The sequence below is a fragment of the Ursus maritimus genome, unplaced genomic scaffold (genome assembly GCF_017311325.1).
Source record: "Ursus maritimus isolate PB19 unplaced genomic scaffold, ASM1731132v1 scaffold_10, whole genome shotgun sequence".
In the NCBI taxonomy this organism is placed as follows: domain Eukaryota; kingdom Metazoa; phylum Chordata; class Mammalia; order Carnivora; family Ursidae; genus Ursus; species Ursus maritimus.
Window position 1 is genome coordinate 20,465,860 of NW_024423344.1, and position 27,812 is coordinate 20,493,671.

Here is a 27,812-nt window from a genome sequence, read left to right on the forward strand (position 1 = left end):
GGATGCTAGGAACCTTAAACCTTTTGTTTTAACCTGAACTGCATTTCTTTTGTCCATCTTTTGACATGCAAAATACTTGTAGATTTTTACTTCTCCCGGGCTTTTGCAGTTTTCTTGCTTACATCTAATTTGACAGCAATTTTGTCAGTGACTTGTTTACATTCCATTGGTTTACATAATATTTAATTAATGAACATGAGTACAATGACAAGTTCAACTGGTATAGAGGGGCTTGAGGGAAGAGGGCAACTACACAAGCACGGAACTTGCTGGGAGAGCAGAAGTTCACAATTATATTAAAGGGAATTCTACCACTTTTGAGCATATACCATGCTGTGGCATGTTTTAAAGAGGGAACAAGGAGCATCATTTAATCTGCAAATTAAGTGGATGTCATGAGAGCTCCTGTGTGCCCATCATCAATGATAGATATTGCATAATAAGATGTTAAGATATTTTATTCACTGCTTTAGAACATGGGTCTTTGGAGACTAGGAACTGAATATTAGAATGACATTCTCACTAATATCCTAGAAGCTCTCACCCCTTTATCCTTTCTATCTTGTTCTTTTTTTTTTTTTTTTTTAAGATTTTATTTATTCGAGAGAGGTAAAGAGAGCACAAGCGGTAGAAAGGGCAGAGGCGGAGGGAGAAGCAGACTCCCTGCTGAGCAGGGAGCTCAACTCAGGGCTTGGTCCTAGGACTCTGGGATCATGACCTAAAAGGCAGACGCTTAACCGACTGAGCCACCTCCATCTTGTTCTTATGAGCAAATTCCTCCCTCATGAGAGATTTGGTTGATTGTCTCCTTGTCATTTTCCCCTGTGCCTGAGTCTCCACCCTGGTTTCCTGCTGGGTATCCCAGTTCCTCTGGTCTTTACAGACACTGGAGCTCTGTTCCTAAGCACCAGTTCCCACGGATGGGTCAATGATAACTTCTGCCAGACTTGGCCAGAATTATGCCTCTGAATTCAGATCCAGGTTCTAGTTTTCTTCTGCTTTGTGACTTTGAACTTTGTTCATTAATATTTCTTGGTGTCCCAATTCCTTCTCCGAAAAAGTAGGAACACTTAGCTGGCAGGTTTCTTTGGAGATTAAATGATCATGGGAAGCTCTAGCAGAGTGCCTGGTGCAAGTAGGCAATGAAATATCTGTTTTCTTCCCATTTCCTTGATGCCAAGAACATTTGGTCTTTGCCTGTTTGCAGCTTCCTGACTCCGAGCTCTGACCACTTACAGGAATGCTTGTTGAATCTGTAAGAGGTCGATCACCTGCCAGCCAGGATCTTTGCCCATTAAGAGCCCAGATGACCTGCTTGCTTGTCCATACTGTTCCCTGTTAGCACTACAGGGATTTCCCGGAAGCATTCAGCTTAGCTCTGGGTTTCACTGGTCAGCTTTGGTGGCCATCTTTTTCCCATAACTCCCTCAGCATTCATCCTCTTCACCTCTAAATTTCTCTATAATGGATTCTGTCCTTCGACACAGACACATTATACATTTAGTACTATGTACTGGCATGTTAGGGTTCTCCAGAGAAACAGGACCAACAGAAACAGGAGAGAGAGAGAGAGAATAAAGAATTGGCTCACATAATTATGGAGGCTGAGAAGTCCTGAGATCTGCAGCCTGCAAACTGGGGTCAGGAGAGCTGCTGGTGTAGTTCTAGTCCACGAGATGGTGAGCTCAAGACCCAGGAAGAGCCAATGTGTCAGTATGGAATCTGCCCGAAGGCAGGAAAAGACCAAAGTCCCAGCTGGATGCAGTTAGGCAGGAGGAGTTCCCTTTTACTTGTGAGAAGGTAAGTCTCCGGTTCTAGTCACTACTTCCATTGGATGAGGCCCACCTACTTTAGGGAGGGCCATCTGCTTTACTTGGTCTCCCCATTTGAATGTTAACAGCATCCAAAAACACCCTCACAGACATACCCAGAATAACATTTGACCAAATATCTGGGCACCTCATGACCCAGTTAAGTTGACACATAAAATTAACCATCGCACTGGGCACTGTGCTAGGCATTGTTCATATTCTTGTCATTATTTCTGGTCTCAGAAAAGTCAGTGCCCCTTCTTGCACATCCCAATGTCCCAGCTATGCTCTTGACCCTGTCTGTCCTAATCCTGAGACCCACCATACGTCTCTTACACCTTCAGTTTTCCTCTGCTCTTTACCTAAAAACATATTTTTTCCTTTACCTTCAAATAAAGGTACTCTTTGGTCCTTTGAGCTACCATCCCATCCCTTTTTCAGTGCAAAAAAAATTGTTTATATTTTCTGCCTTCATTTGACTAAAATCCCTGGTGATCTAATTTACCGTATTTCTTCTGTCTCTATATTTCTTTAACAAGAACCTTATAAAAGTCAACAATGGCTTTCTCAAATCTAATGGTTTTTGTTCAGTCTCCACTTTATTTGATGTTTCAGTAACTTTTGAAGAAGCACATTCTCCTTTCTGAAATTCTCTTTTCTCTTTACTTTGGCCAAGTTGAGTTCCTGGTTGTCTACCTTCTTTCCTGCTAAGTGTTTGTTTCTCTTTCTTGACCTGTCCTCTTAGGTAAATGTTCCTCATAACATTTTTTTTAAAAAGGTTTTATTTATTTATTTGGGAGAGAGAGTGTGAGAGAGAGAAAGAATGAGAGGGGGGATGGTCACAGGCAGAAGCAGACTCCCCACTGAGCAGGGAGCCAGACACAGGACTCCATCCCGGGACTTGGGGATCATGACCTGAGCTGAAGGCAGAGGCTCAACCGACTAAGCCACCTAGGTGCCCCCTCATAGCATTTTGAACTTCTTTTTTTGGGCAATTTATCAAATTCCACTCCCTGTTTTAATTATTTCTATAGTACAGGTTTAAAAGGGAAACATCTAGTCCTACCACTTAATCCTCTTGTCTGCTTTATTTTTCTCCATAACGTTTATCACTATCTGATATAACTTATAGTTTACATATTTATAATCTCTCTTTCCTTCCCCACCATGAGGCCAGGGATTTGGGACTATTTGTTCACTAATGTATCTCCAGCTTCCAGGGCAGTAGGCAGTGTTCGAATAATAGTTGAATTATTACAAAGATTCCGATATAGGGCTGTTCAATGCATCATTATTGTTAAAAGCAAAACATCTGGAGATAAACAAAATATCTACTAATAAGAGGAAAATAAGTCAAGAAAACAAGTCCATCCATGGCATGGAGTATTGTACATTTATTAAAAGACATATTTAAAATTTATTTAATGAAAAATGTTCACAATGTATTAAGGAGAAAAAAAAAGGACAGAAAAGCATATATAAAAAGACCCCAATTTTATTTAAAATATAAAGGAGGAGATATATACTAAAATGTTGTCAGTGGCTATGTCTGGGTAGTGAGATGAAAGTGATTTTTATTTTTCTGTTATTTTTGTATTTTGTACTTTTTGACACATTCTTTTAAATAAAATTTGAAGATAGAAAACAGTAAAGCTTTGAAGAAAAAAAAATGCTTCCTCATTCAGTTGCTATAGTCTATTCTTCTCCAGTTTGAACTTCTCACTGCAGTTAGAGATACAATTTGCACTTATCTTTTGGCACTGAGTATAGTTTGCCTACTATTATGTATCTTTATGTCCTCTACTAGGCCCTACACTTTCTAAAGTCAGAAAGCATGTCTTATTTATAATTTTCAATGCCTACAGCACCTGTCTACATTCAAGAACTGAAAGAAAAAAATAATTAAAAATGTCTTAATAGCCAGGAATAATATGTAGTGTTAGTTGCTTAGGGAAACCATCAAATCATGTTATTTTTAAATATTGCTCTGATGTCCTTCGTGACTGCTTTCAGAACACTCAGGTTTAAAGCTGTGTTAGCATGAGGACTACATACAGTACAAGGATTTTTAGGGTTTGGCCTGCCTCTCTGTTGCTTTTATTTACTTTTTTTTTTTTTTTTTTTAGTAGTTGGTACATTACGTGAAAACTTTCAATTCTGGAGTAAATTGGGGCATGATCGTAGATTTCAGGGACTGACACATTAAGTTAGTTAGGCTAGGTTGTTATAACAATGACAATATGATACAAATGGATCCCAACACACAGCTCAAACACAAGTTTATTTCTTGCTCTTGAGGGTGGGCATTCTTGGTTCACAGGCAGATTTTCCTCCACACATCTAGAGTCACAGTGCCTTCCATTTTATGGTTTCCTAGGTTATACATGTCCACTGGATGCTAATCGTATATACTAATCTCTGCCTCTGGTACTTAGGTTGTAAGTTCAGTGAGGTCACAGGATTGCCAGATTCAGCAGATAAAAATACAGGATACCAGTTAAATTTGAATTTCAGAGAGACAACCCATAATTTTTTAGCATATGTTCCATGTAATTTGTAATAATATTTGTAATATTATTAAATTATGCATTATCTGAGGTTCTGAATTAATCTTGAGTCCTGTATATTACCTGGCAACTCTATGGGGGGTAGAGAAGGTCTATCTCATTTAACACTGAATCCCCAGAATCTAAAACAGTACCTATTGACTTTAAGATAAATAAGTCTGTTCATAATATTTCATGAATAATTGAACCTATATTGGTGAAGAATACTTATTAGAATACTGCTATTAAGAATATGTATTAAGTATCAGCAAATTATTATTAGTAACACTTGTTATGAAAAACAACACTTACTAAGCACATCGGCAAAGAATACTTATGAACAACCCGTAAGACTTTAGCATGTATCAGCATTTCAAACCACGAATGTTTTCCTAAACTTCAGTAAATGGGGAAATCTGTCTTCCCCTGGAGATCCAGTCGGCTCTGTGTCTCCTTCCTTTCAGGTCTCTACTCAAATGCCATCTTCTCAATGAGGTCTTTCCTGCTCTCCATATCTAAAACTGCAACCCACCTCCCCCTGCAACGTTTTGTTCCTGTCTCTGCTTTCTTCTTCCTCCTTAGCACTTGCCGTGAACATAGCATATGATTATTTACCTTGTTCACTGTCTACCTCTCCCACTAGAATGTAAACTTCATTAAGGACGAGCATTTTCCTCTGCTTTATTCACTGCTAAATTGCCAGCTCCTGCACATACTAGAGATTCAAGAAATATTTGTTGGACAAATGACTGAAAACACACTGTTGGTTCTTATTGGAATCTAGTTACCAGTAGTTTGAGGATATTCAGTTTCCATGACACAAGATGGATTTAATCTCACTTGCTTCTGCTTGTATCTACTCAGTTCACCAAATTCTGTCAATTCTAGCACCTCAATGCCTTTTTAAAAATTTAAATTCAATTAATTAACATATAGCATATTATTAGTTTCAGAGGTAGAGTTCAGTGATTCACCAGTCTTACATAAAACACCCGCTGCTCATTACATCATGAGCCCTTCTTAATGTCCCCTTCCTTCTACCTCCCTCCCCTCCAGCACCCCTTACTTTGTTTCCTACGGTTAAGAATCTCCTATGGTTTGTCTCCCCGAGATGGTCTTTATTTTTCCCTCCCTTCCTGTATGATCGTCTGTTTTCTTAAATTTCCATTTTATGGTTTCATATACATATACATATGAGTAAGATCATATGATAATTGCCTTTCTCTGATTGACTTATTTCATTTAGCATAATATCCTTTAGTTCCATCCATGTCATTGCAAACAGCAGGATTTCATTTTTTGATGGCTGAGTAATATTCCACTGCATATGTATACCACATCTTCTTTATCCATTCATCTGCTGATGGATGTCTGGGCTCTTTCCATAGTTTGACTATTGTGGACATTGCTCCTATAAACACTGGGGTGCAGGTGCCCCTTCTGATCACTACATTTGTATCTTTGGGATAAATACCTAGTAGTAACACCTCAATGTCTTTTGTACCCTCTCCTTACTTTCCTAGTGCCGCTTCCATGGTACTTCCTATTTCTTCTCTCAGTTAATGCAAAATTGCCTAATTGGTCTCCTTCCCCCACTGTCTTCCCATTCTAATCATTCTTTCCAATTGTTACTGAAATTATCTTTCTAAAATGAGAATCTGATTATATCACTCCCTTACCCTAAAACTGTTTCCCTATCACCCAAAGATAAAATTCAAAATTTCTTTTTTTTTAAAGATTTTATTTATTTATTCGACAGAGACAGAGACAGCCAGCGAGAGAGGGAACACAAGCAGGGGGAGTGGGAGAGGAAGAAGCAGGCTTATAGCGGAGGAGCCTGATGTGGGGCTCGATCCCACAATGCCGGGATCACGCTCAACCGCTGTGCCACCCAGGCGCCCCAAAATTCAAAATTTCTTAGTTGGACATGTGGAAACCCTCTCTGATGTGGCCCAGCCTCAGTTTCACCACTCTTCCACACACATGTCCCAGCCCCATACAAGTTCTATCTGCTCAAATATCACTTACTTTGTGAGATTAGCTGCTTCATCTTCAGGGCTCACAGAGCTCTTTGTATATTCTAATGATATTTTTTTTTTTTTTAAGATTTTGACAGAGAGAGAGACAGCCAGCAAGAGAGGGAACACAAGCAGGGGGAGTGGGAGAGGAAGAAGCAGGCCCCCAGCGGAGAAGTCTGATTGTGGGGCTTGATCCCAGGACCCTGGGATCATGTCCTGAGCCGAAGGCAGGTGCTTAACGACTGAGCATCTTAACGACTGAGCCACCCAGGTGCCCCTCTAATGACACTTACTTTAAGAGCTACCAGCACTAAATGGTATCTTCTCGATTCTAAAATGTACATTTGTTTCTACTTTAACATCTCTAAAATTGGAATTCAACTTGCAGTAATGGCTTCTTACAATGCTGTCACCAGAAGGCAGTTGTGATGTAGCTGTACTTGTGCAAACTTCATGGTTATTCCTGGTAGCATGCCTAGGAAATTGCAAACCCTAGACATTTCAGGCAACCAACCATTTAAAGAGAGGATACGAATCCTGGTTGTGGTCTGAAAACTTTTTCCCTGACATCGTCTAGTTGGATCAAGAAAGCATGAGCATCAAAACTTGTATATTAGGGTGCCTGGGTGGCCCAGGTCACGCTCTCAGGGTCGTGAGATGGAGTACCGGTTGGGTGTGGAGCTTGCTGGGGATTCTGTTACTCCCTCTCTCTTAGCCCCTCCCCCCTTAAAAAAACCACTTGTAGATTAAAAGCCAATGGTTTGGAAGAAAATACTGAAGACAATAGTGGAGTATTCTTTTAAAACATGCTTCATTATTAAATCTCCTGGTTGGTAGAATTCAATATTGTGGAAAAATTCTAATTGATAAAAAATCATTGTCATAGTTTAGCACTTTTTTCCTTTCACTGGTCCAAAAACAATGGCATTTCTTAGAAGCCGTGGTGTCTCAGAGTTGATGAAATATGTATATAACCTTGCATTTTCAAACCGATCCTCTAAGACTGGTCTTATGCCTGGTGTTTGCTGATTTATCATAATTATGTAGTCTAATCATGTGTATCTGTCTTCTGTCTTTCCATTAGATTACAAACTCTCCATGACCTACCATAGTGCCTGTCACGTAGTAGGTATGCAATTACCATTTACTGAGTTACTGCAATGTTCATGTTCTTTAGCTGATCTTGAATCATCTGAGACTTCAACTATTACTGTGAAATAATGCTTGTTGGAGAGGTCTAATATCCTTTTAAGAGCACTCCCTTAGGGGGCGCCTGGGTGGCACAGCGGTTAAGCGTCTGCCTTCGGCTCAGGGCGTGATCCCGGTGTTGTGGGATTGAGCCCCACATCAGGCTCCTCCACTATAAGCCTGCTTCTTCCTCTCCCACTCCTCCTGCTTGTGTTCCCTCTCTCGCTGGCTGTCTCTATCTCTGTCGAATAAATAAATAAAATCTTTAAAAAAAAAAAAAAAAGAGTACTCCCTTAGTAGCATTTTTCCATTTTTTTTCTGTGGATTGATATGAGGATGACCAAAATTCAATCTCTTTATGTATATCCAAATACATTCTGCTCCATAATTTCACATCTAAATTTTAATGCTTATTCTTTTTTTTTTTTCTCAACCTGTCAACATCATTGGCTATTATGATCTCAAAGAGTAAAGCAGAGAGCTGAGGAAACAGTAAGATGGCCAAAAAAACTTTGTTAGGTTACATATGAGGAACATTGGGTTCATCTGATTACTCTGTTCAGATGGCACATCCAGATACCATAAGCCAAGTCCTCGGCACATAATTATTTTTAAACCGTATTATCCTGCTTAATTGGTTGAAAATAATTTAAAAGGGCTCTGGTTGGCTCCTACGAATGAATCTAATTCATCAGTTCTTAATTGTTAAAATAGCTCCGTTTCCACAATTTAGGCTATTGTTTAAGCCAAAGTCACCACTCGTTCAGAGGCTTTCAGAGAATTTATTCATTTCCTTTTAGATTGGAGCCATAGCATTTAGGCAGAGCTCCTTTAAAAACAGCAACAAAGAGCAAAATTTTCTCCCACATACCTCTTCAGACCAATGTCCTCCCAGGGAAATCTTCCCTAATCCCCTAGACTGCAACGGCACAGGGTTTAGCACACACCACTTCAACTCGTTTTCCCTCTAGCATTGCAAGAGCTCACTGTTTTTTTCAGTTGAGTCTGATGAAATAGTTGGCTTGCATTTAGGGGCCATGTTTCAGAAAAATAAGCCCGTCTCTAACCAGAATCTTTCTAGAATCACAGAGATTGAGTGAAGAAGAGATTCGCATTTCCCATCTCGTGCTTATTCTGAGGCCTAAACTCACTGAAGGGAACAGTGGCAATCTCTGACACTATTTAGTTTTTTCTTTTTAATTTTTGTCAAACATGGTTGAATTCAAGCAATTTAAATAAGCATATGATACAAATCCACTGTTATCTAGACTGATGTCACATTTATAGTTTTTTTTTCCGCTTTAGTTTGCAGATTTATTTTAGAAGTTCTTTTAAGAAATGTAATATCTCTAAGGGTATGTGAATTTTTAAAGTTATTCATTGAGTTAGTACTAGATGTAGACATACACATTATTTTTATACTTGAAGCATGTAGTTCTTAATAAGATTCACCTGAAGAGCTTTTTAAAAAATGAGATGACCGGGGCCCATCCCAATTCTACTGAATCCCTTTTCTCTGGGTACGAGGAGTTGGTACCTTTATTATTATTTTTCACCTCTGTGGGCACTGCTGATGTGGATCTCCTGGTCCAGAACTACTGCTTTAAGCCACCATCAACCGATAGCTTCATTGTCAACCAGAGTCACTAAGAATAAACTTGGCCTATTTCACAATTTTGTCTAGGGACCACTCGTCAATGCTTCCTGGTTTCTGATTGCCTCTTGATTTGCTGCCTTTGTATGTCCTGATTTCTTTCCTGTTCTGCCTTCGGGCCATGCCTTTGAGCACTTCTGGGCTTCTGAACTGGAAACCTGGCCTTTGATCTCAGGTGTGATAGTAAGCACAGGTTCTGGTTAGATGCTTCAGGTTGGCTCACTGGACTTGGCTCCCTTGATTTTTGCATCTAACCCTGTCTCTACCATACACCTCCACTTAGGACAGTCTGCCAACTCCACTGAGTCAGGGAAGAGCCATGATGTCTCCATTGGAAATGATTTCAAATAACTGTAACAGGGAAGGTCATTATTAATGCATGGTTCTCTACTTCAATAGTCGAGTTTGATTCCCTTCAAACACTGCTTTGTACTTAGCACCCCAGCTAAAAACTGTAATTTATATGGGAAAAAAATCCTTAGTTTGGAATAAAAGCCCTCTACTGTCTGGATCTGACCTACCTTTCTGGATCTTATTCTCATTCTTCACGTTCCTAGTGCTCCAGCCTAGCTGAACTTCACTGTTCCCCAGGAAGCCACTGGCAATGCTGTGCTAACCTTCTTTCTTCACTATATTTTCAGTGTCTTAAAAGGACTTTTTCACCAGCAGCTTCGTCCTTTACCTACATATTCAAATCCTACCAATCCTTTGAAGCCGTGTTTCTCAAACCTGAGTAATGCAAAGGAAATTCTTGTCATTCTAGAGAATACATGTTTGGATAGGCAGGGGTCTGTGGACCAGTTTGAAAAGCACGGATACAGAAAACTGAAGACCAATTCCATGAAAATCTTTCAGTTGCAAATTATAACTTTGAAAGAAAAATTTTGTCTTTATAACTGGTAGAACAATTTGTATATTGTCATTAAAATGAAAACACAAATTTTCAAGTTATCAAAGAACTCTGATCTTATCTCCAGATCTAGGATCTCAGTTGGAGAAACACTGCTTTAAGGCACATATGAATATACTGTCCCTGGAGAATGTTCATCACCCAAGGGTAACACATTTTTCTCTTTTCTGAATTATTTATTATCTAATCACTCTCTGCCTTGTGGTAGCTAATAATATGTACGTAATATTCTTCTAGAAAAACCATAAGCTCTTTGAAGGCAGGGTACACATTTTAACCATTTTTTAACTCCACCAGTCCTCATCAAATATTGGATGTAAGACCTGTATTCCATCTTATTTTGTAGTCCAAATCTCTTAAAAATATTTCACTCTTCTATGGTACATACTCACAGAACAGCATATTACTGAAATAGCCCCACTCTAAATTAACAAGAAGTTCAGAGGTTGTCCTAAGTATTAGGAAAAGTCCAAAATATGAAATATAAACTCGAGATTTTAGAAAAGTGCCAGAAAACATGTCTCTTTTGTGTTAAGGTTAGTAAGAACAATTTCATTAAATGATCAGACAGCAAATAATTGAGAATTTCAGGATAAAAAAATAAAATCGAAATGCAAGGCTAGCAGGAGAGGCCTTACAGATACCTCCATTGTCTTTATAAGGGTACGTCTCTAACACAACTTGTAGATCAGGTACCGTCCTCAGCTTTTCAGCTAGTATGAATGTCAGTTTTCCTCAGACATTTAGGAGAGGATTCATTACGCCGGGCATGGTGACAGGGGCTTCTTTTAACCAAGAACGTCTTCCCTCATACAGTATTTGGATCAGTCTTAGAGACAGCATATAGTGAAAGGAAAGTGCACTGGGAGGGTTTATGCAGTACCCACTCCGTGTGTCACCTGGGCAAACTGAAATCAGTTTTTCCATATAAAAACGAGTTAGTGTTCTACAGTCTTCTAAGGTCTCTGTTAGCTCTGAGATTGACATTCTTTGGCCCTAAGAAAAAACATGGCTTGAGAGAGATATTTCTTTGGATAAGATCGGTTATTTTTCCCTGAGAATAAAAAGGGCAACAAACTGTTTATCGATATTTGAGTCTTCCCTCATGCCCTTTTAGGGCTGAGTTAGGAAAACAGAGGGTTATTTCTCTTTTTTTGGGTCTCCACCGGGAGAACTCCTGGTCTGGTCCGGGTAGAGTCCTCATCCTAGGTCGCTCCCCAAGGCCGAGACTGCGGGCAAAACTGGCCCCCTCGTCCCCACTTCCCAACGGGAGCGGTGGGACTGGCGGAGATTAGTCCCTGGTCATAAACAACCTCTCACTTCCCCTCCCCCTGCCCCGGGCCCGCCCGCGGTGAGGCCGGCCCTCCCAGACCCAAGGAACCTCCTCCGGGGACCGCAAGGCCAGAGCTCTCCGTGGAACGAAGACCGCGGAGCCTGACCCCTTCTGATCGGGTATTTGATTGCTTTACTCATCCTCTCCTCACTCGCCCACCGGGGAGGGGGTTCGATAAACCGACCTCGCAAGGGGAGCTGAGTCCAGCCTCCATTTCCCTTCCCCCGACCCCTATCACCTCCAACAGCCAAGGAGAGGCCAGCGGCACTGACGCGCAGACTCACAGCCGCGGCCTCCCTGCGCGCGCCGCCGCGTCCCCCGCCCCCACCCCGCGGTCTTTCGGCGGTCCGTCCCCGCCCCTTCCCGGAGCCCGCCTCCGCGTCTGCTGGCCCGCCTGCTCGTCCCTGGCGCTCGCTCGCCCGCGCACCCGACGCCCCGCCTCCGCGCGTGCTCAATAACTGTTCCCGGAGCCGGCCTACAAGCTGCCCCCGCCCCTGAGCTGTTTGAATATGCTAATAAGAGGCTTGGGCTTCACCAATAGAACAGCGGGGCGGTGCGTCACGTGGCTCGAGGACGTGTCAGGGGGCGGAGCCTCTGCAGACCCTGCCCGAGTTAAAACCGGAGTGTGAGAGAGAAAAGCGCTTCAGTAGCGAGAGGGGCTGAGAAAGTGGTGACACCGCCGGGGTGCGGAGGGAGTCCCTGAAACTTCTCCCAACAGCCCCAGGGCCAATCTCCCCTCAGCCCACTCCCCTCTTCGCCAGCTCCCAGGTCCCCACTCCCTGCACCGGGGGTGGGGTGGGGAGCCAGGCCCGTCTCCCGCTGGGACACACACAGGGGCCGGGAGCGGGGACGGGACCCCCGAGGCGGGGGGGACGGACCGACCGACAGACAGACGGCCGGGCGCCCGCCCCAGCGGGCAGGCAGGCAGGAGGAGGCGGAGGCGGGGGTACGACGGGGAGGACTGGGTCCGGGGAGTTTCCTCTCAACTATCGGGGGAGAAACTCCCCGCAGCCGGAGGAAAGACCCAGACGGTGTTTTCCTCCCGGGGGCCGCGCTCCCCCGCCCCGCGTAGCGGCGGTCGCCGCCGCCGCCACCGGCGCCTCCACCTCTACCATCTCCTCTTTCTCCACCACCTCGGGCCCCGGTGTCCCCGGCCAGCACTATGCCCATCTTACTGTTCCTGATAGACACGTCTGCCTCTATGAACCAGCGCAGCCATCTGGGCACCACCTACCTGGACACGGCCAAAGGCGCGGTAGAGACCTTCATGAAGGTACCGACTGACCGAGCCCGGGCGGAGACCGGGGCCCAGCGGCCCGCGGGCGGCAGGGGTAGGGGGGGGAGGGCGGCCGGGGGCGGCGAGGCGGAGGTGTCGGGGACCTGACTGCGGGAGCTGCCGGGCTCGGGGACCCCCTCCCCCACCGCGCGGGCGGGCGGGCGCTGCAAGCCGGACTCGGCCCGGGCCCGGGCGGTGTGTGGGGGCCGATCTGTGTGTGGGGGACAGTGTGGAGGGGTGGCCGCTGCGTGTGCGGTACTGGGGGGGGGCGGCGGGGCCGCCGGGCGCCCCTTCGCCTCGTAACCTCGCCTCTGTGCTTCCCTCTCGCCCGCCCTGTTCCTCCTCCCGTCCCCCACCCGCTCTCCCGCAGCTCCGTGCCCGGGACCCTGCCAGCAGAGGAGACAGGTATATGCTGGTCACTTTCGAAGAGCCGCCCTATGCTATCAAGGTAACAGCCCTCGCCCTCCCCCTTCCCTTCCCTGTTCCTTCCTCGCTCGCCCTCCCCGCCCCCCCATTCACCCTTCATTATGCTCCCCTCCCCCACCCGCTGTGCTCCAGGCGCTGAGGTCTTTTCCCCTGCGGGCTCCCACCCCCTCCCCCGCTCCGGAGCGTCCTGGCGCGGCGCGGAGTCGCTGGGCCACCGCCGTCCCCTCCCCAGTCCGGCCCGGCGGCGGCGGCGGCGGCGGCGGCGCTGCGATCAACATGGCCGACATTTCCCCTCCGCGGCGTGAGCGGCAGCAATGAACTGTGGGGGATATTTATTCAAGTTAGCCCGAGTGACAGCCGGGCCCGGCCGCGCCGAGCCCGGGTTTGCATTAAAGGGGACTCGGCCCGGGGCTCGGCCGCGCTCGCCCAGGGTGGCGAGCGAGCCGGGTGGGGGGCTGCGGGGCTGCGGGGCTAGGTGCTCGGATTCTTCCTCACAGGGCCGCGGGGCCAGTGGGACAGCTGTAGGTTAACTTCAGAAGTCCTGCTCACTTCTGCTTTCCACTAGTACCTTTGCATGCCCAAATTTTGTTAGTAGGTTAAGGAGTACATTTCCCAGGGAAGTTATAAAGTATTAAGGCTGTTAGCCACCAAAAGCTGTAAGCAAGCAGGTTTTTTCTTGGCCACCTCTTTTTGAAGAGAGTTTTCCTCGGCAGTGATACGGTATTAACACGTTAACCAAACCATACTGTAAAGTGAAGCATCTCTTTGGTGAACGGCAGATTATAACGGCTGTCCGTGTGTACGTGGCTTTAAAGGATGAAAAAAAAAACTCTTACATTTTTCTTTTCAGGCCGGATGGAAAGAAAACCATGCAACGTTTATGAATGAACTGAAAAACCTTCAGGCTGAAGGACTAACGACTCTTGGCCAATCCTTAAGGACAGCCTTTGATTTATTAAATTTAAATAGATTAGTAACTGGCATAGACAACTATGGGCAGGTAGGTTGAATATTAAGGTGGAAAAACAGTTGATTTTTCTTTTTGTGGAAAAACACAGTCAAGTCCAAAACCTAAATAACATGCAATACAAGTATGAAACATTTCAGATTAAAGTACAATATGCACATGATACAAAAGTGAAACTGACCATACGATATATACAGTTATAAAGCCTTCATTTTTTACCCCTTAAAATGTTTCTGTATTCAGAATTAAGAGTCTGAATTTTGTGCTATAGAATTGACATTAATTTGGTTTTAATCCCTTGAAGTTCACTCAGGTTATAAAAGGGGAAAATACCCTGCTTCACTACACTCAGTTTCTGTGATACTCTACCCACAGGCAGTTGTGCAACTACTGCAGTGACTTACGGACACTAGTTGATTAGTGGTCTTCCTTTCTATATTACTAAAAATGTCAGAAGAAATTTTTCTATTTGTTTTATCAGTGTTTATTTTAACGATATTTTATAACTATGCTGAAAGGTAAGATTTTCATTGGAGTGCAAATAACGGAGTACATTAAGATTTCTCAGCTGTTGAAGCATCTACAGTAAGCAACTATGCAGAAAGATTCTGAATTCATTTCTGAATTAAATCGCAGGTCCAGACTTATTTTTGAACTTCAGACTTTTGGAAAAGAATTTTCTTTATCCTCTCTGTCCCCCTACCCCCCCAATCCATTATGGTTCACTGAAATAATGCAAGGTAGTCCATTTTAACTTTTGAGATTGCTGGCCAGGAAAAGAAAAGGTACTGATAAATGTGTAATGTTACACATAATAAAGGAATATTAAACCCAAGTTCAGTTTTTAGGTTGTAGTGCAGAAGCATTATTGCCACAAGGATACATTTAGGAATACATTTTGGTCTTTCCCCAAGCTCCATGAGCCACAATTTTCTTGAATTTGATAAATTTCAGGGAAATTCTTCCTGTGACTACAACTTTTGGTTGCATTATATAGAAAGAAGCAGAATCATTCCCTTGTTTTAGAAATGTTTATGCTTTTAGTGCTAACTGTTGGGCACCTAAACATTTTTGGAAGTTGTTGAATATAATCCCAGGGCATTTAAAGTATACGTGCAATTCAGGTTCACTTTGTTCTGTTTCTACTGAATTGGATCTCCATTGCTTAATTCAGTAAATATATTATTTTCTTACCACATAAATCTTTTTTTTTTCCTCTTTTATTTTGCAACATTTGTAATTTAGGTAGGTTTGCCATGAACTTTTCAGTTCTTATAAAATTGATTTCTTTTCCTTTTATATTCCTTTGTTATATGTAGTGCTGTATACAAGCTTATTGGTTAAGGTTTTGACCTAAACGTCTTTGAGTTCAAAGACAAATTTTGAAACTTGCCATTATTTGGTTATTATTTGGTTGTCAGGTTGTCAGTGTACAGAAGAACTATTAATTTCCTGTTTCTCTGCATCACATTTCATGAGTGGGCAAGGCATTTACACACATTTACCTCCTACCACCTATTAAAAATATTTCTTAGGATACTTCCTTAGAAAAGCTGATTTTCATGGAGAGGCTGAGGACATTTGTAATTTAAACCTGTATTTTCCTTTTCCCAGTTGCCATCTTCTACCAGAGGATACTTTTAAGTTTTGTCTGTAAAGCTTACAAAATGTTTGAGGTTGAAGGTGGTCCTGCTGTGCTCTAACCACTTTGACCAAGAGAAGAGCCTGGAGATTAGGCTGTTTTTATTAATTCAAGAAGCGGGAGGGATAATGCTTCTCAGTTTTTTTGAGAATAAGCAAGGATGCATGGAGTAATATTAGTGCTTGTGTCCTGAATTGGCACATAAAAATGACACTAGCATTAAAATAATTGAGGAAACCATAATTTTCAAATGAAAACGATTAAGTGTTTAATTAGCAGAAAACATCTTCCCACAGATATTTTTCATCATAAGACTTTATATTGCTGATTTAAATATTGTACGTTTCCTATTCAAAAAAGGATAGATGATCAAGAATTTTGGATGTCTGAAATATTTAATACTAAATATAGCTCATATATTTTCTTTCTAAGAGTACTTTGTGTTTGCCTGTTTTCTGTGGAATACCTTTATTCTGTAACCTCAGTGTTTTTACATAAATACTTCCCTTTTCATACTCTATGCAAGGATCTGTAAGGCCCACAGTACTAAATACTTGTATTATAATCTGTTACTGAAGGAAATGAGGTAAAAGAGACAGAGGATGTTTTTATAGAGCATCTAAAAACATTTATATAAGTTTCCAAATAATTTTCTTAAATATCTAAATGTGGGTACATACATATTTATTTAGATACTCCCAAAGCTACTCCCCACACGTACATACACATATGTGATTTTCCATAACTAATCCTAAGAGTATTTTTAATGCCTATATTGCATGTGCTAATTTAGTTAGTATACCTACAAATAAAACATTTTTGAGGTATTAGTAATTAGTATACTAACAATTTGCAGGGTGTCTGTAAGGTGAAAGTAAAAATGACTCTCGGTGAACGTCTTCTTCAAGCACTTTGGACATCCCAGGAAAAACTTACTTGCCCATGTGTATAGAAATTCTTTTAAATATTTAATTTTGATAATCAGTACCATTTGCTGATATTTCTACAATCATGGAACAATGTGTAGCTACTTGTCAGTCTTTTCTTAGAAATTACAGCAATACCTCATTAAATTGCATATCATTGCAGCAAAATGTGACACATGTGTTTTTCACCTGTGTTCACCAGGGTTTCAATTAATGCTGATCTTTTGAGAACCACTGAAAATCTGAACCAGCCTTAATATCTAGAGTTAGGACATGCTAAGTATTAACTCTGGCCTACAATTCATTATTTTTTGTCACTGGATTGATTTCCATACTCCTATTACCCAGTATACTACTGATTAAATTGTGCAGGACTTAGAATGGTATTTAACATACTACCCTGAGCCCTTGAAGAAAACAATCCTTGAGCAGTACCTAAAGGGAGGTACAATATGTGTTTAATTTTTTAAGGATTTTTAATGCCAGTTTTACCTCATTAAGAAATAGTGGCTTTTAAGATCAAGTTGAATGAATTTTAGGGAGAATAATTTTAACCAACTTTATTCTTCAGCATAAAGAGGTATTTGTGAATTTAGCAAATTCAGGTAGAGTTTTAATAATGCTAATTTGTTCCTTTTACCCAAGCGGTATGTATTTCGTACTTAGGTATTACAAAATACAGGCTTTCTTTTAATGTTAGTAGGTAAAGTACTGAAAACTTGATTCCTGTTTGGGTTTTTTTCCCCCTTAGGCTATCAACAAATGTATTGACAGTAGTTTAATATTTATTGACCTACAGACATCTTTTCAGAAGAAAGTAGATTATAATACTTGAACATACTACTGTGCTGAGTATTAACTAGAAACAATGGTGAATGGTACTTTGTAAATTTTTTTAAGTCCCTGAACTTTTTTTTCTAATTTTTAAATTGTGCTAAAGAATACATAATACCAAATTTACCACTTAACCATTTTTTAAATTAATTAAGTAAGTAATCTCCCCCCCAATGTGGGGCTCAAATTCACAACCTAGAGAAATCAAGAGTTGCATGGTCTTCCGACTGAGCCAGCCAGGTGACACCCATCTTAGCCATTTTTAAGTGTACGATTTGGCAGTATTAAGTGTATTCACATTGTTTTGCAACCAGTCTCCAGAACTTTTTCATATCTGCAACTTTAACCCATTAAGCATAACTCATTTTTTCCTCTCCCCAGCCCCTGACAACCACCATTCAATTTTTTATCTCTACGAATTTGAGTATTCTAGAGATACCTCACATAAGTGGAATCATACAGTGTTTGTCTTTTTTGTGACCAGCTTATTTCACTTAACATAAATGTCCTCACCATTCATTCCTGTTAGCTTATGCCAGGATTTCATTCCTCCTTAAGGCTGAATAATATTTCGTTCTATGTACATACCACATTTTGCATATCCATTCATCCATAATGGACACTTGGGTTGCTTCCACCTCTTGGCTATTGTGAATGAATAATGCTGCTGTGAACATGGTGTGCAAATGTCTCTTTGACATCCTCCTTCCAATTCTTTTGAATATATGCCCTGAAGTGGAATTGCTGGATCATGTAATTTTATTTTTAAATTTTTGAAAAATTCCTATTTTCCATAGTGGTTGCACTGTTTTATATTCCCACTAACAGTGAAGAAGAATTCCCCTTGTCAGTGCTATTTTTGCTTTTTCTGATTTTGGCCATCAAAATAAGTGTGAGGTGATATCTCACTGGTTTATTTGCATTTGCTTAATTATTTGTATTAAGCGTCCATTCATATGCGGGTTGGCCATTTGTATATTGGCTTTGGAGAAATGTCTAAGTCCTTTGCTCATTTTTTAATTGAGTTATTTGTTTTTTGTTATTGAATTGTAGGAGTTATTTAAGTATTTTGGGTATTAACCCCTTACCAGATACGTGATTTGCAAATTTTTCTCCCATTTCATGGGTTGCCTTTTCATTCTTGATTGTGTCCTTTGATGACAGAGGTTTTAATTACTGATGTAGTCCTGTTTATTTTTTCTTTTGTTGCCTGTGCTTTTGGTGTCATATGCAAGAAATTGCCAGACCCAATTTCTCTGAAGCTTTCCCCCTATACTTTTTAGGAATTTTAGTTTAGGTCTTGCATTTAAGTTTTTAATCCATTTTGAATCAATTTTTGTATGTGGTGTATGTTAAGGATCCAACTTCATTCTTTTGCCTATGAACATCTAGTATTCCTAACACCATGTAGTGAAGAGACTGTCCATTCCTCATTGAAAGGTCTTGGCCTGGTTCTTGAACTTATAAACCTCTTAAAATTATCTTCAATAATTTTTACTGGCCAGTAATTCTTATTGGCAGATAGAGGACTCTATAGTCAAACTTGCTTAAAAGTTTTTTCTCCATCTTTATTTAACCGTGTAAAAGAAAAGCAATAGCCAGAAATGTGAAAATTGGAATCGCAGTCCTGACCTTGATATTAAATTACTATGTAACATTGGGTAGTCACTTGACCACCCTGTGCCTCTGCTTTTTCATATTCTGGATTGCTAATAATGAAGCCATTGTACTCTTACTATAGAATTGATCGGAGGTTTAAATGGGTTGGTATATTAAAATATAGTTTCAAAATGGTGACATACCCAGGAGACACAAAGCATACTTTCTCCTCTCAGTAGATTAGTTTATTTACCTCTAGTTTTTTTTATTATTTTTCAGCTTTAAATGTGAAATTATAAGAATTTAGAGATTTTTTTAAAGCGGATTTTTTATTACATGCTTTGAAATCTTATACTGTATTTTTTCCCCTTGGGCATTGTATTGCTTCCTGAAGAAGCAGTGTGAAAAGTAAATACTGTAACTTGGCCAGAGTTGTCTTAGTGGCAATCGGTAAATATGATGAAGTATAGGGATGGTGTTTTTAAAAAATGCATTAAATGAAAACTAGATGTTAGATTCAGAAAAATCAGTCATTTTTTTTGCAGGAATACAAGTTAGAGAAGAAACCTTTTACACAGGACAAAAAGCACGTTTTAGGATTCTTTCAAATGCGGAGCTCCCCCTAGTGTGTTTAAGATGAGATTTACACAAATTTGTTTGCAAGGGACCATTGAGGAGCACGTCTGTTGGGTGTATCAAGGGATATTTTAATAAGAAGGTTTGAGCTCAAAGTAGCATAAAAGTCGATATGATTTATTTCCTTTTGAGCATTAGTTGTTTTTTTTTTTTAAAGATTTTATTTATTTATTCGACAGAGATAGAGACAGCCAGCGAGAGAGGGAACACAAGCAGGGGGAGTGGGAGAGGAAGAAGCAGGCTCACAGCAGAGGAGCCTGATGTGGGGCTCAATCCCACAACGCCAGGATCACGCCCTGAGCCGAAGGCAGACGCTTAACCACTGTGCCACCCAGGCGCCCCTGAGCATTAGTTTTAAAGGCGGTAGTTTAAATGAAAAATTTTAAGACCCAGATTTTACTTTTTTTGAAAATACTTGCTATCATTTTTCTTCATAATTTTATAAGTCCCTGTTTTCTAAAGGATCAAAAAACTACTCTGTCCTGATCTTTCAAAAGAAAATGAAAAAGAATATAGAAAGGACATTATTGCATTCTTAATTACAAATTACTGAAAAGTCAGAAGTATGAAAGGCAAAAAATAAGTTTTACTTCTTCAGAGAAAACTTTATTTTCTCTTCATGCAAGAGAATGTTAATAATTATATATTAAATTATGTACAACTGAAAATTAAAAGGCCAGGAACAAATGTAATATTTGAATGAAAGAATTTCACTTATTCAAGTATTTTAAGTTGATTTAAGGTCATTTGTGATTAGAATTAGTGAAAGGATTATTTAGCCATGTTCATATCATGGATTTCTCCAGAGTCTGTGCAATATTTTATAACTTGAATTTTTCTTAAATATTTTAAAATTATTTTTAGCCAATATAACCATTCACTCAAGTTTTTAATCTATGTAAAATCATCTTGGTGGGCTTTTTTTGGTTGGTTGATCAGTGCCCACATATACCAATCCTGTTTTCTTTCATTTTAAAAAAGTATTATTTTTATATAAATTTAATTTTTGTTTAGCATTATTAATTTTCTTAATTTAAGCATGGTCCCCAGACCATAAACAAAATACTGAAGTGTTTTTTTTCTGTTTTAGTTTGTCTTTGTTCCTTGATTCTTCTTCCCCCAGCCTTTTTATTGAGGTAAAACTTAGATACACAAATTCTAAATGTGAAGCTTAGTGAATTTTTATGTACACTCTTGAGAACAAAATTGAACTTTTGCATCTACTGACAAATTTTTATTGGACTTTATATGTATTTTATTGTGACTATTATTTTATGGGACTTTAGAATTGAAAGTCATCATGGAAGTTACTCCATCTTCTTCATTTTAAACATAAAGGCCAGAAAGGTTTAAAATGGTTAATTTCTTCACAATTATGAATTATTTTAAAAGATTGAAATTGGTTAATGAACAATTCTGCAGATTTTATTAGTAACTTGTATGTTATTTAAGAAAAATTTTATTTAAAAGTAACCAGTAAATCTGAATCCGTTTTGGGGGTATGTCTGTAGTTCTTTAATGGAATATGCTTTCTTTCAGTTACTCTGAAAACTAGGCATTTCATTTTGTCAGTGTGTTATGTTTAGCCTTTCTTGTAACACTGTATGGAAATACTGTTACATGCAGTTGGATTTTCTTCCCATCCCCTTGTTTGGAAAAAAGTAAGAATGTGAATGTGGGGGGTAGCTGACAGGATTTTACACCACTATTATTTTAAGGTCTAGATACTAATATATGTATATATTTAATGGTACTTCTTGATTTTGTATTTCATAGTTTATTAAGTATCTGATCTGGTTGGTTCATACAGAGTTATTAACTTAGTCAGTTGATAAGTTGGCTTTTCCAGTGTAGTATGTCAGCCAGTATGAGTATTAGAATTATTTTTTATCTGGTTTGAAGGATTTGTAACTAGTTAACTGTCATGTTTCCTTTGATGTAAGATAATTTTGAAAATCTCTAAGCATCATGTTTCAAGGTTCAGAAAACTCTGTTCGGTTCTATCAGTTTCTGCTCTACCCATGAGTTCCATGGAACCTCTCTGCCTCAGTTTTCCCATTAGGAAAATGAGGTGAAAGGATCTATGCTGCAGGATTATGGTGAAGATTAAGTGATACACAGTGTAATTTATTATAACACCTATTACCATTTTTGTGAATTTTTTTTATTTGAATTTTAAAAATTGGAATTGTGGGCACATAAGAGTATTTTATCTAGCTTTTTTCAGAGCAAGCAGTGTGGTTTTACAGAAAGAACTCCTTCATTGGAACTGGCTGTGCCTGACTCTGCCACTTACTAGCTTAGGTTGTATTGACAAGTCCCCTTAACCTCACTGAACTTCAGATTTCTTATCCACAAAATGGTGATAATAGCAATCTTGAGAATTTTTATAAGAACTAGAAATATTTGTTAATCATCTAGCAAAATTCCTGTTTGGTTCGTGGTAGAAACTTAGATGATGATTATTGTCATCCCTAATGTTATGTTAAACACTTAACAGAATAAAAGCTTTCTAATCTGAAATCTTTGAGAAAAGTTCCATAACCCAACATATATCCAATATAAGAAGTTAGAATTAGCTACCCAGTAGTTCTATCGAAAGTAAAATTTTGTGCCATAAGGAACATAATGGTTTTAACTTTGAAGCTCCAGAGATGGCTTCAAAAATATTTTTCCTTTGGTGTTAAAAAGTCTTTTCTCCAGAATCTCTGTTTCTTTCTTTCTTTCTTTTTTTTTTTTTTTAAAGATTTATTTATTTAGAGAGTGAGCATGAGCGGGAGGGGCAGAGGGAGAGGGAGAGACTTGCCAGCAGACTCCAAGCTGATGTAGGGCTTGATCTCATGACCCTGAGATCAGGACCTGAGCTGAAACCAAGAGTCAGACGCTTAACCAGCTGTGCCACATAGAGCCCCCCAAAATCCCAAAATCTCTATTTCTTGTTCAAAACCAGTTTGGTAACATGAGTAATTTAATAAACCAGACATGTTTTAATTTTCAAAGCAAGAAGGTTTTTTTTTTTTTTTTAAGATTTTATTTATTTATTTGAGAGAGAGAGACAGAGAGGGAACACAAGCAGGGGGTGTGGGAGAGGAAGGAGCAGGCTCCCTGCTGAGCAAGGAGTCTGATGTGGAGCTCGATCCCAGGACCCTGGGATCACAACCTGAGCTGAAGGCAGACGCTTCTGGCCACCCAGGCATCCCAAAACAAGAAGGTTTTAATCTTTGAGGAAATTTCAATTTCAGTCCATTTCTAGTTAGAGTTCAAGTTGGTGATGGTGGGATACAGGTTGGAGGAGAATGTTCTTGTGCAGAAGAAAGGTCAAATTGTGAAATGTATGATCCCTTTTATTATTTGTAATGTAGATTTATGTGGGAAAAGCAGGAAAAGCCTAGGAAGGATTTTTTTTTTTACGTGATAATCTTTTTTTAGAGCATATGCAATTTGAAATTCAATTATAGGTATAGTGAGAGATAGTTGCACATAAAAAAATATTTTAACTTAAGAATCTTATAATTAAGAGAATTAGTTGTAACCAAAGGACAGATTTATATCAGCCTAGTGATGTCTTACCAAGGTTTATTCTAGTCCCTACATGCTCTTGCTTTTTTAATCTGTGCCTTAAAAAGGGTATGGCATTTTAACATTTTCCATCCATTAGTTTTGCCTAGATAAGCTGAGGGACTCATGGTAAAGGTCCTTGGAAGGATTATACATCTAAAAAACTTATTACAGAAATGAAAACAGTTTTGAGTATGTGAGAAAAAAAATTGTAGCATTAGCTATTAGTAATGTACTTTGTAACTAGTAAATGGCAATGTTGATGCTGGCATGTTAAAGGGAAACTTTCCCTTTGTTTTAAAGCTAGTGAACCTAGTTAGATACTAGGAAACATCAACAGTCTTCTGCTTATTTTGGAGTTTGAACCCTGGAAACATCCCAACAATTATTCTGAAATTGATTATATATTTTTATAAAAAACTAGATTATTTTTAATCACAGGAATTGAAGATGATTGAGTATGCCGTGTTCTGTGAAAGGTTAGGCTGCAAACCCCAGTGAGTGATGTTACAAAGGCTCCATCTGCAAGATGATGATAGGCTGTATGGTACTTTTGAATTATCAGGAATAAGCAAAATGATGTCTTTGTGGCTTCTGATAATGCCTGAGTTGTGATAGTTCCTGGTCATTTATGTACCTCAGCGGGTAACAACTAATGTAAAATTTTGTATTTTTGTTGTATAGTTATAGTTGTCAACCTGTTTCTCAAAGCGGTAAGTTAGAAAGAAAAACCAAGCGATTGCATCCAGAAAATTGGACCTAAATTGGGTAATAGAGTAAAAGGTCTTTACATGTAAATTTTATTGTTAATCCAGAATGGACAATGTCTAATCCCAAACAACATTATACTGAATGTAAGCCTTTAATGTGATAAAAAAAAAAGGGGGGGGGAGTTATTCTTAGAGCTTCCATTTTAGTGAGCTTATAGTAATTATCAAAAATATGTAACAACTGTCCAGTTATCCATGTATGACATCTGCTTTTTTATGAGGTTCATTACTAAGATTAAAACCTTGGTGAATTTGTATGTATAGTTAGAAGGGTTTATGAAAAACTTTCTGGCAGGAGGCCCAAATATTACAGGGTTGGTTTTTTGTTTCCTAAAAATGTCATTTATTTTGAAAATTTAAAACCTATAAGCACATTGGAAGGTACTTAGCACAAGCATCAATAAATGTTTGAGTCACAATCTAGGAAGAATAGATTTCTAGAAACGGTTTTCGTCAAGTACAAACACCTATGTAATGGATTTGGAGAAATTTTCATGTTCATGTTTCCTTCTAAAAAACCTTCTGAAATTGGGTTACCTCCATTTTTTCCTAGAAAATGAAAAATCATAATTTTTACAAAGCAGGCCCCCTTAAAACTAATCTTGAATTATGATTTATCCAATTAGATTATTTTCAAATTGGCCTTCAGCGATAGCACATGGGGAAAAAATAGACTGTCAGTTTTTCCAAGTGCTTATCATGAATTTTTTTCCTTTATTAAATTTAATGCTTTATTGCTAACTTTACTGACATGAAACATTTATTAGGCTATTGCTCTTCATTTCAATTGTAGTTGTGAAGATTCTCCTGTAGGACACTATGGCTGACGTCCATCTGGTTTGTAGGAGGGCTATTGTGTGTGTGAATGATTCTTTTGAGACCATATATGTAGATGTTTAGAAGGAAGTAGCTCTAATGGTTAAAGATACGATTTAACCAGACTTTTACAAAGGTAATATCTGTAGATTTGGTGGTAATCAACACCCCAAGGAGATGATTAGTCTAAATGGTATAGGTAGATCTGTGTGATTTAATGAGGTCAAATTAATTTTCGGCATTATTGTTACAGAACTTCATCTGTCTTTGAAAATATGTTTTCATCCTGGCTTTTATTTTTACTTTTTCTGCCATGTTTGCAACATGTTTATCATGACATGCTTTGCTGGAAAAATTTTTCCCCAAGTTATTATTGCCCAGTCCATCTCATATAATGGATATGTTAGGTTCTTTATCCCTGTTGTTAGTATTCTTAAGTTAAGATTGTATTTCTGATATACCCTCATTACTCTATTTATGCCAGTATAAACACTGCTGCTATTACTTTTAAATATTGCCAAAACCATTATTTGTTAGGATACTCTTATTCAAACTTTAGACTCCTGTTCAAATGTAAAACACAAATTCTGTGAAATTATTAAATATTTAATATTTCAAACACAGTAATTCTTAGCCCTATATGTTACTGAGTTTCCTTAACAATTTTTTTCATAAAGTCATGCTATTCTCCAGTTCTTATAGTATTTCTTGCATGGTTACTGTTTGGTTTATTATTTAAATCAAATTCCAGGATATTACTCCTTAGTCATTTTATTAAAATAAATATATTTAATTCCCCTCTACTTTTGCCTCTTATTCCATCTGTTTTAAAGATTTTTTTATTTTTATTTATTTGAAGAGATAGAGACAGCCAGCAAGAGAGGGACACAAGCAGGGGGAGTGGGAGAGGAAGAAGCAGGCTCATAGCGGAGGAGCCTGATGTGGGGCTCGATCCCATAACGCCAGGATCACGCCCTGGGCCGAAGGCAGACGCTTAACAACTGCGCCACCCAGGCGCCCCTCCATCTGTTCTTAATGCTGTTAATATTTTTAACATAAGGAATTATATGGTTAGATAAAGGAACTGTATTGGTACACAAATGTATAATGGAATTACTTGAAACTAAAAATATGTATCTTTTAATGTGGAATTTTAACATGTTTTTCTATAGTTCTAGACTTTAATGTATTCTAAAATGCTAGGTTTTTATATACTAGCAGATTTTTAAAGTTTTATTTTTGGATACTAAGCACATTTTAATTTTGAAGTGTACTTGTTTTGAATATGTAATAAATGCACATGGTTAAAAAGTTCAAGTATTACAGAAAGTTACACAGTTGCTCACTTCCATTCTTCAGAGGCAGCCATGGTTAATGAGTTTGTTATGTATCTTTCAGAGATCTTTCCTGTATATTTAAAGATACTATTTTATAAGCACTAATTTCCTAATTGAATATTTTAAGATTTTATTTATTTATTTGACAGAGAGAGAGACACAGCCAGGGAGAGAGGGAACACAAGCAGGGGGAGTGGAAGAGGAAGAAGCAGGCTCTCAGCGGAGGAGCCTGACACGGGGCTCGATCCCAGAGCTCTGGGATAACGCCCTGAGCCAAAGGCAGACGCTTAACGACTGTGCCACCCAGGCGCCCCATCCTAATTGAATATTTTGGACTTTTTTCATCAAAAGACTCATTTTGCCATTCCACTTGAGATAGTAACTATAATATTCTTAATGAATTCTAAAACAAACATAGAACTTCTAATTCTGCCCTTGGAATATTGATTTAAATGTAAGCCTGTCAGGCCTTTACTGACTTAAATAATTATTATATTTTGTTTGGAATGTTTAACCAGTTGTGTATTCATCCCTGTAATGAACCACCCTAGCCTTTAAAAAAAAAAGCTAAATTGTATTAATGACAATGAATTATTGAATAGAAGATATAATTAGCACATCAAAAACTATGATTTCATAGATCTTATTGCTATAGTTAGAGGCAAAAATAAAAATGGAACTGACTGATTTAAGGAAAAATATTAAGTGTATAAATATTAGTACAGGTAATAAGCAGATATTGAAAAAATTCTGGTTGTGGTGTGCAGTTGTCTGAAGTTGAGCAATACTGAACTGAAGAATGTAATTTATACTAGTTGACTTGTGATATGAAGTATGTATTAAAAGCTTCTTTTCTCAGTTTTATATAGTTATAATTGTTTTTATTATCAGTATTATGATAAGTCTTTGGATGTGAATTGCATCCTAAGCTACTTTTCTTTTAGAAAGAAGCTTAAAATAAGTGAATATTATCCTTAATATTAATGTTTCTATATTTTCTATTTTCTCTATAGAATCTGAATTTTGACATTATATAGGGAGTGTCAAAATTTCTAAGTGAAAACGAAGTGGTTTGTCATATTTTAGAGGTACATGCATTGTTACCTCTTTGTTAGATATGGTAATAGAGGAAACTAGGGTAGATGACGCCAGCTTCATGTTGTTATTTATGTAGATTTTACAAAAATGTAACTAGGAGACCTAAAGATCTAGTTTAGCAACTTAAGCAACATTACAAAATTTTTAGCAGCAGTCCTAGTTAGTAGTTGTCCAGTGTGTGCATGAGAGCCTTTACTAATATAGTACTTACTTCTCAGGGGAACTCTTTCCTGCTTTTAACATATTTGCTTGTTGTTGCTGTTACTTAACTTGAAAAGGAAGTTTTAGGTTGTAAAAAAAGCACAGGCTGTTTCTGGACGTTTTTGATTCTCTGGCTAGGTGATAGCTTTTAGCCTAGTTGTGTAAGATGTACATCTTAGCATCGCTTTTGTTGATTTCTTTTGGCTGTACCTTTCCTGGAATACGGCAAAATAACTAGACAGGAGTGGCCATGGATTAGCTGAAGA

General features: G+C 39.0%; 1 protein-coding gene across 3 annotated transcripts in view; it reads left to right on the forward strand.

Annotated features, from left to right (window-relative positions):
- The first annotated feature begins 11,302 nt into the window (after nucleotides 1-11,302).
- INTS6 (integrator complex subunit 6) overlaps nucleotides 11,303-27,812 on the forward strand; it is a 90,657-nt gene continuing 74,147 nt past the window's right edge. The window contains exons 1-4 of one of the 3 annotated variants that reach the window (XM_040622510.1): nucleotides 11,303-11,579; nucleotides 12,619-12,733; nucleotides 13,107-13,184; nucleotides 14,013-14,162. In XM_040622510.1, coding sequence (XP_040478444.1) covers nucleotides 12,623-12,733; nucleotides 13,107-13,184; nucleotides 14,013-14,162 — 339 coding nt within the window. In that variant the 5' untranslated portion in view covers nucleotides 11,303-11,579; nucleotides 12,619-12,622. Of the gene's footprint in view, nucleotides 11,580-12,444; nucleotides 12,734-13,106; nucleotides 13,185-14,012; nucleotides 14,163-27,812 lie in introns of those variants that run through there. The other 2 variants (XM_040622516.1, XM_040622520.1) reach the window with 2 other exon arrangements.